Genomic DNA, 8,644 nt, shown 5'->3' with positions numbered 1-8,644 from the left:
TCACTGACTTCTCATCTAGTACCACCATCAAGTCCATATTTTGATGTGATCAATACTTTGTATTCAGGCTATGCTAATGAGCAACTACATGCTAATATACAAAACTAAGATGTAAACATGGTAAACGTACACTATGTTGTAAACATGGCACCTGCTACATATCAGCATATTAGCATTGTCAGTGTGAGCATGTTAGCATGCTGACTAGCATTTAGCATTGCTAAGTAGCCTCACAGAGTCAGGTAACATGGCTGTAGATTGTAAACAGTATGCTGTGTGGTTCCCAGCAGAGAACAGTGAAAAACACCATATAATAATAATAATAATAATAATAATAATAATAATAATAATAATACATCTGTGACAATAAAGTTTTTTATGTAAGGTTTATCAAAACCAATCACAAGGTATTTTACAAATTTCAGCTTGTTGAACTAAAACATTCTGACTGATTGTATTTTTCATATTTTCCTGTAACATTAACATTATCAGGTTAATGTCTGCATGAACACTTAGCAGCTGATCTGATCTTCATGTCAATAGTCTTGAGGGAGTAGTTCCAGTCCTTCCACGTCTGCCAAATGACATGAACGTTTTCAAATCCGATGGCACCATGAGGCGCGTACATGCCGGTGGGGTTACTCACATGGCAGGAATTGTACCAGAATCCACCTAGATAATACTGAGCACAGTTTTTTTCCCACTGGTCCTGGTCTTTGTCAAAGGTGGTGAACTTCATGTTGTTTTGATTTGTCAAACTGTCTCCTACAAATGAGGACAAAAGCAATGTTAGCCAGGTTTAAATCAAGTTGATCTTTGATGCTCAGAAATGCTTGCGTGCAGTCTGCAGCTGTATTATGACTAATTAGTAATAAAACAGATTTAAAGAGGATAAAAGTAATATGCTGTAAAGATGTTAACACTTTCAGGGGGGAAGAAACATCAGGTGAGCGGGGCAGATGCAACCATTTCCTTTCGACTTGTGCACCTAAAATATACTGACCGATTATATTTGACACAACAGTAATAAAAGTTACATTTACATTGTCTTTTTATTTTTGTATGCATATTGTTGGCACTGAAACTGAGTAACACACAGGTGTCACATGTTGCTGATTAACTGTGAAAATGTAGGGACTGTGTAAGTTATTAGTGGGCAGGGGGAGTCAGGAAAGGGGAGAGGAGCAAAGAGATTTTCTCATCCTGGTTTTATATTTCTTTCAGCCTTCTCTTGAGAAAGTTTATTTATAAAGATACTTAAAATAGGACATTATAGAATGGCTGTCACCGTTTTGTTATGTTTTCCATAAATATATTGTTTTGACTGGGGTGAGGGGATTGCAGTTGTGAAAAGGGAAGTTGCAAAGAAAATACTAATAATGTTGTGGGAGGTCTTCATTTTTTACAAAATGGAATATAAGATTTCTCACTCCATTCATTTCTGTAATGTCCCTTTGCGACTTACCACTACTACTACTACTACTACTACTACTACTACTTACTATAAACAAGATATCTCTAAATAAATGAGCTACACATGCATAATGTCTTAAAAATGAAACTGATGTTTAAAAAATACAGTGAAGGAACATTAATGTTTCATTTTTCTTGTTCATATGATACATTTAATTTGTCTCTGGAGATCCACAGCGATCATTATGGTTTTCTAACCCGTTAGTCCATAAGGACACAACAAAACTTAACTTAGAAAATAAATTATTTAAGGGCCAATTTTATATCCCCCCAGGCTCACTGTTGAATATCAGCCTTGATTCTAAAAAATCCAAAAGGGATACAGGGACCGTTTTCTCATAAAAAGAAATCCTGCAGTACATTCATTCACTGGCCTTGACTTCTTAAACCCAAACTTAACAAATACGCAGCCAGGGATCCTCACCTGCCATTCCATCAATGAAGCTGCCCAGTTGGAGCTGATATCCAGTGTTTTCAGGACCGATTGAAAAGGAGGAGTAGTGGGCGAACGCCGTCCTTGTCTCCCAGTCCGTCATGTCAAGCCGCAGCTCATTGTTTTTCCTCGCAGACAGCAGGAAGATGTTTTCCAGCCCTGAAAAGGTGCACAAAGATCTGTTTCATTTCACCTCCTGCACCAAAGCCCTTTATCACACTCATTTCTGAACCTCACACCTCATAGTTCATCTCACCTCAGCAAATCAAGATGGAAAGCAACACAGGCCTCATGATTTTAAAGCCGTTTTCCCTCAAGAACTCACCGAGCCAATATTCTCCAACCACATTCCCAAATCCAGTCTTGTAGTGGCTCCAGGGCCTGTAGAAGTTTTCAGTCCCATCCAGCCTCTTCAGAAATACCTGAGAGGGAGAACCAGAGCAACAGAGATAGGTTTAGTCGTTTATTTATCTATTTATTATTGTACATCGCTTTGGATAAAAGCGTCTGCCAAAATGACTTGCAATTGTAATTGTAATTTAACATGCAATACTCTGCCTTCAATTAGCAAGACCTGGGATAACTAAATCAAGTGCAACTTTGAGGATTGTCTGTCAGCATGTTATAGCTACAGTAAATGTAAGTAAGCGTCTCAGTGCTCCATTATATTCTCCAGCTAGTTGATATCTTCTGTCGTTTGGTGTTTAGTTAAAGGAACAGTTTGGCACTTTGGGAAATACACATACTTTCTTACTTGCTAAGACAAGAGGACCAATACCACTGTCTTATTTGTGCACTAATATGGTGCTAACAGTCTCAGTCAAACCATACCTTCAATCATCAAGTCATGAGTTTTCCTAAGAGAATCTGAACTGTAAGTGTTCCAGGTCTAAATGCTGAAAACTGAAATGACACAGTAAACACTCCCCTTTCACGGCTGTGTTATTTGAACTTTCACTGAGAGCAAGGCCTTTCAATGCACAGGTCTGACAAATACTGGCATAAGAAATAAGAAAATAAACCTTAAGCTGTGACCATGCAGTGACTGCCTGTTTCTCATATAACACCTCTTTATCATTGTGGTATTTTGTTGAAAGGTGGAGACTTTTAGACCACAAGTCAAGTCTCACAGCAGTCAAGTCCAAGTCAAGCCTCAAGTCCCCGATCTCATAATTCGAGTACAGACCTCAAGACTCGCAAGTCACCTGAATGGACTCCTCAGGGGTAAAATGACCAAATGAACGACCCTAACGAGCGGCCATGTGTTTCTACAAGCAGGTTTATTCTGATGTTTGTTCATGTTTAAGATTATAAGACCTGATACAATATGAGGTGTACTGACAGTCCATCCTCCTCCGTCCGTTTCCATGTCACAGTAGACCTTCAGGGGCATGGCGGGACCTCCTGGATAGATGGTGTACACCCCACTGGAGGTGGTGTTGTCATTACGATGGATGTCATCACAGTCGATGGGCATATAAAACTCAGACACAGCGTGAACTGAGGCCACATGAGCCAGGAGAGCTACAAATAAAGTTACCTGCATGCAAGGAGAAAGAGATGAAAGTGATTCCCTGCACTCATGGATGAATATTTTTACTCTTTTACTTTTTGTAGTGTGTGCATTTTTTGTTCCCACTGTGTCGGAAACTACCCAGATACGTCAGCACACAACAGTTACAACATTTGGGATATCCCTGCTGGGTGAATGTGAACACGTGCCGCTGGATGTTTGCATTAGAGCAGTGCTGTGTTTGTTATTAACATGCACTAACAACACTATAAAGTTAACAATAATATCCTCAGTGGCATCAATTAACAACACCCACAAATATGAATTACAATGGTAGTGAGAAAGGTGACTGATCAGGTGACTGTTCACCTCGACAGAACTGTTTTTACAGTTTTATTGATTAATTCAACCCGTAAAAGCAAAATGTTTAAATGGTTTCAGCTACATCACTTCAATTAAAATTATCCTAAATTATGAAAATCATTTATGCTGTGAAAGCAAGCTCAGTCCACATGTTGACCATATCATGAACATAGGAGCAGCAGTGTTTGTCATGAATAAAATGATTTGGTTTAAATGTCAGAGTGTTTTCTGCAGCTTGCATTGAATGTGGTTGAGCTCTTACCTGCATCTTCATCATGGAGAGGCGGCTTCACAGCTCAAGTGCACTCCGTCAATCTGTTGACATAAACCTCTGGAGGCACATTTAAAGAGTTCCCGCAGGGCGTGTCTGTGGAAGCCTGTGACAGCGACAAGCTTCACTCACACAGACCTCCGGTTTCATAAAGTTTATCAGTATTATTCAGGGATTTATAGAGGCCAAAGTTTTATTTTCACTTCATTGTTCAGGGAAGGTTCTGGTTTCATGGACCTGATGTTAGGCATTAGAAATAGAAAGAAAAAGAACGACGGAAAATAACTTCAGAAGGAAAGTGATATTCAGAAAATGCACTTGTGGACTTTGCCCCCATGACCTCAATGTTTGAAGTTTATGACTCACCCCGAGAGAATACTTCTAATCTAGTTACTCATTAAACCCAACTACTCAAAATCAAAAAGCAAAACAAGTGCAAAAATATTTTGCAAGCATCCACCCAACGTGCTGCAGTGTCTTTGAACAAACACAACCACAGGCAGGTGACGTACAAAATTGGGGAAACTCCAATTTTAATTTAAAACTCTGGGCTGCTGATCCTGTCCTGTGTGGGGAAACCCCATAATAACACCACAACTTCAGCGTCCCCCCCAACAAAGGCACAAATATCAGCAGCAATACTGGAATTCTCCTCTCTTGTAATGTGATATGTGTGACTCAAGTGCTTCTACAGTCCACACTACTCTCCACACTACTACTAAATTTTCACATCCTGTCCACTTGTGTTCATTTTCCCCAAAAAGACAGTTTTCTTAACTGTGCACATGTTAAGTGCCTGTGAGTCTGTGTTCAACTCAGCTTGTGACTATGCTCAGAACTCACCACAAACTTTCTGTTTCATGCTTTGTGTAATTTCCTTTCAGCCTCTCTCCTTTTTTTTTTTTTTTTTACTCTGATCTTTGTACATATATGAAGCAGATCCATCAAGCCCCAAGATAAGCTTCGAGTTTTTGCTCAAGTTGAAAAATGTTTGAATCTAAAGACAAGAGATTACATGAGGTTACATGCGAATTTGAGTGAATTTGTGTGTAATCTTGTTTTCACGTTGACTCACTGTCATCGTGACAGGACAGTGGCCGCATCTCAATGACGGATATTTACCATTTTTGGTCACAGGATGCAAAGTTCACCTTCTTCACATCTTGCATGAAAAGCCAAAAAAGTACAGAAGGATTCTGAACGAGATGGCGCACATGTGTACGATGAAGTGTTTTAATTTGGACGTTTGCTGAGATGCATTTGTTCGTTGTATGTCAGAGAAGTGTGTCTGCACCCCCGGCTGAGCAACTCAAGCACATTCTCAGTGGCTTTAAGGCACTTAACAAGTCTTGTACCTTACACCTTGTATTTGTGGTTTTTGTGGACTTTTGTCTGAAGGCACAGCAGAGATGTGGAGTGTTCATGTGGTGGCTTTGGGTAGTGACTGACCGCTGCTCTTTTGCAGCAGTAAGGGATAGCTGAGGTGGTTCAGACAATGACACCTCCTGCAATGCCAGACCCAGAACACTGGAGGGATCATACTGTAGCAAATCCTATCAGGCCTTATGGATCAGAGAGGACGTGGCTAGAAAGGTGTCTTTGCTACCTCCAGTCCCAGACCTGGATGAAAATGGATCAATAGACGGATAGAAAACATAGTGTGGACACCATCACGAAGGTGTGATCCCCAAAAATCATTAATGTTTAACATAGCAAATTTCAACCAGAAGCTTTCAATATGATGTCAAGCTCATGATTGCACCAGAGGAAAAGTCAGCGTTTCACCAAAGGATCATTGGGATTCATGAACATCTGAACCAAATTTCATGGCAATTCATCGAAGAGTGTCATTGTTGTAGAGTTGTGGACTGGCTGACAGACTGCCATCCCATGAGCCCACAGAGTGACTTAAAAGTGTCTTCACAGGTAATTGTGGTTTATCATAACCACACAGGAAGATAGAAATGCCATCTCCACAGCAGTGCATGTGTGTGAGTGAGTATGTGTGTCTTCCTTCTTATTTATAGTGTTGCTGCACAGCTGAAGACATCATAACCACATCAGTATTTTTTTTTGCAGCTGCTCTTCCGTTGTGAAAGCTGTGCAGAGGGAAGCCGGACAGTGCACAGTCTTTCTATTAGACAGCCACACTGGCAGGCGCAGACAGGTAAACGCTGCAGGTATTTCATCTTCTCTTCTGCTTTGATGCCGACATTCAAGTGTTAGACATTTCTCTATCTAAAATCTGCGTATTCATCACGGCAGCTAACCAGGAAGTAGGATGTATGCTACATCTGATGGTACAACATGGCACAGTATTTGTTACCAGTTGCTTCCTACATTGCTTTGGATATATGACGATGTTTGACTTGAATTCATCCATTGGTTCCTTTAAGTGGTATATATATATATCTTTCGGTCATTGTGAGGGCTTTAGACTGCTGTTTGGCAAAGTGTTTTTGTTGCAGGGTGTACTTTTCTGTACATGTTGCTCTGTAAATTGGGTTCACCTCTGTTACCAGAAAAATGAGCGACCAAGGACTAAAAGTGACCTCATCCTTCAACCAGTCATCAATTACAAACCAGGTCGAAGTCAACGGTTCAGCTAACTGTGATCAGGTCCACACGTCTGCATACCCTTTCTTCATGACGGTCTACAGTCTGGTGTTTCTGGTGAGCACCATGGTTGTTTTTTGGTTGGACCCATATATGTTGGAAATTTAGTTAAAGCTACATGTACTTTCACTTACATGTAAAAGATTTATTGTGACTGTAAATCTCACCTGGTTTTCTGTGCAGGTGGGTTTCCTACTCAACGGCTTCATCATATATTACTTCTGCCGGGCTAAGCGGCAGGTGTCCAGGAGCATTATGGTCTACCTGAAGAACTTGGCAGCTGCTGACTTCCTGCTCTGCCTCTGTCTCCCCATCCGCATCACCAAATACACCAGCAGCTCTGTGGCCTTACGCCTGATCTACTGCAACTTTGGTGCCTCCGCCCTCTTTCTCAACATGTACGCCAGCATCCTGTTCATGGGTTACATTGCTGCTAACAGGTAGGCCAGGGCTGAGTGGCAACGTGCACTTGCATTAATTTCATGGTCAACATACCGGAAACACAAAACTACTGAATTGAAAGTACTGCTCCTTTTTTAGAGTAGAGCAAGAGTGTTCTTAAGAGTACTACTGGAACGGCAGGGAGAGATTAGTTTTATTGTCACAGCATTGATATCACATACTCAGGTCGTCACATCAAACAATTTCCCAGTTTTCCATTTGAGGGCATCAGTAGATGAATGCTGAATTTATGACAGTCACACAATCTCCATGTTTTTGCTTCCCTCGATTGGCTTCCTGTAAAATTCAGAATAAACTACAAGCCCCTGTTGATTGCTTCTCTGGCTCTGCATGATCTTACTCCCAGATATATATCTGATCTCCCGGTCCCATATTCCACCTCGCGACCACTCCGATCCTCTAATGTCAGCTTCTAAAAGGGCATTTTTATAGGCAAACCTTTTCGCCACTCTGGGCTTTGTTTGGTTTGTTTTTTACTTTTTTTGTCTGCCCTGTCTCTCATTGAGCTGTGTTTTCCACATATTGTTTTTTTTACCTTGTATGTGTATCCTGCCTCTCCTTTCTCCAGATATCTGAAGATTGTTCAAGGAACTTTAGGAACTCACATTCTGCAGACAGTGCGGGGTGCCCACATCATCTCCACTATGACCTGGGTTTTCCTTCTGGCTATGATGAGCGCCTACGTCATCCTGTCATTCCAAACCCAGAAGCCTTTGACCTCTCTCCCAGTGATCTGTGAAGTCTTACACAGTGGCCAGCTCACTTTGCTCTACAAGATCATTCACATCTGCTCCACCGCCATCTTCCTGTGTGTCCTTGTCGCTCTGATCTTCTTCTACTACAGCACCTCTCGCAAGGTGTCACTGGCGCAGCAGAGGCAGCCAGCGTCCGCCAGCTCCACGAAGCTTGCAAAGTCACACAGGAACATGTTCGTGCTGGTTTGTGTCTTCTGCGTTTGCTTCGTCCCCTACCACCTGGTTCGCCTTCCCAACACTTACCTGTGGAGGTATTGTTCATGGAGCAAGGTTTTCTCCTACTTGATGGAGTTGACCATCGTAGTGTCAGTTCTCAACGTCTGCCTGGACCCGCTCATCTACTTCATCTTCTGCAAGTCATTCAGGACCCAGCTTAACCAGAGAGTGCGGTCTGTAAACTGATAATTACTGTACACAGCATTTGAACTGCCAATGTAATAAAAAATTACAAGACCTATGATAAACAATAACTGATCATGTAATCACTGCATATAATAACTGCAAATAATATCTTAAATGCAAAACAAATTGATAATGTAAAACATCACTGACCATTATAAAATGAACAAATGTAATAAAAATCTGATAATAAATAATTGCACATAATGAAAGAATTGCAGTACTGTGATGAAAAATATAATAAAATCTAATTATGTAAAATATAAAAAACAATTTTGTGATGGAAACATAATGTAATAATAACTGTGCATAATGTGATAATTGTGAGTAATGGTTTTAAAATAAAAGCATGAGTCATT

At 40.8% G+C, this 8,644-nt stretch overlaps 2 protein-coding genes across 2 annotated transcripts; one reads left to right on the top strand and one right to left on the bottom strand.

Moving 5' to 3' along the window:
* Nucleotides 1-493: 493 nt before the first annotated feature.
* LOC143319087 (microfibril-associated glycoprotein 4-like) lies at nt 494-4,152 on the bottom strand. The gene is made up of 5 exons (XM_076727680.1): nt 4,045-4,152; nt 3,249-3,446; nt 2,232-2,328; nt 1,898-2,065; nt 494-765 (listed from the first exon to the last, which is right to left on the bottom strand). Exons 1-5 carry the CDS (start codon nt 4,057-4,059, stop codon nt 494-496), a joined length of 750 nt encoding a protein of 249 aa, XP_076583795.1. The 5' UTR covers nt 4,060-4,152.
* Nucleotides 4,153-6,579: 2,427 nt separating this feature from the next.
* LOC143319046 (P2Y purinoceptor 14-like) lies at nt 6,580-8,288 on the top strand. The gene is made up of 3 exons (XM_076727614.1): nt 6,580-6,726; nt 6,853-7,109; nt 7,700-8,288. The coding sequence occupies exons 1-3, from the start codon at nt 6,580-6,582 to the stop codon at nt 8,286-8,288; spliced, it is 993 nt and encodes a 330-aa protein (XP_076583729.1).
* The last annotated feature ends 356 nt before the right edge of the window (nt 8,289-8,644 follow it).

Source organism: Chaetodon auriga, chromosome 4, assembly GCF_051107435.1.
Source record: "Chaetodon auriga isolate fChaAug3 chromosome 4, fChaAug3.hap1, whole genome shotgun sequence".
Taxonomy (NCBI): domain Eukaryota; kingdom Metazoa; phylum Chordata; class Actinopteri; order Chaetodontiformes; family Chaetodontidae; genus Chaetodon; species Chaetodon auriga.
This window is presented reverse-complemented; position numbering and strand designations above follow the sequence as displayed.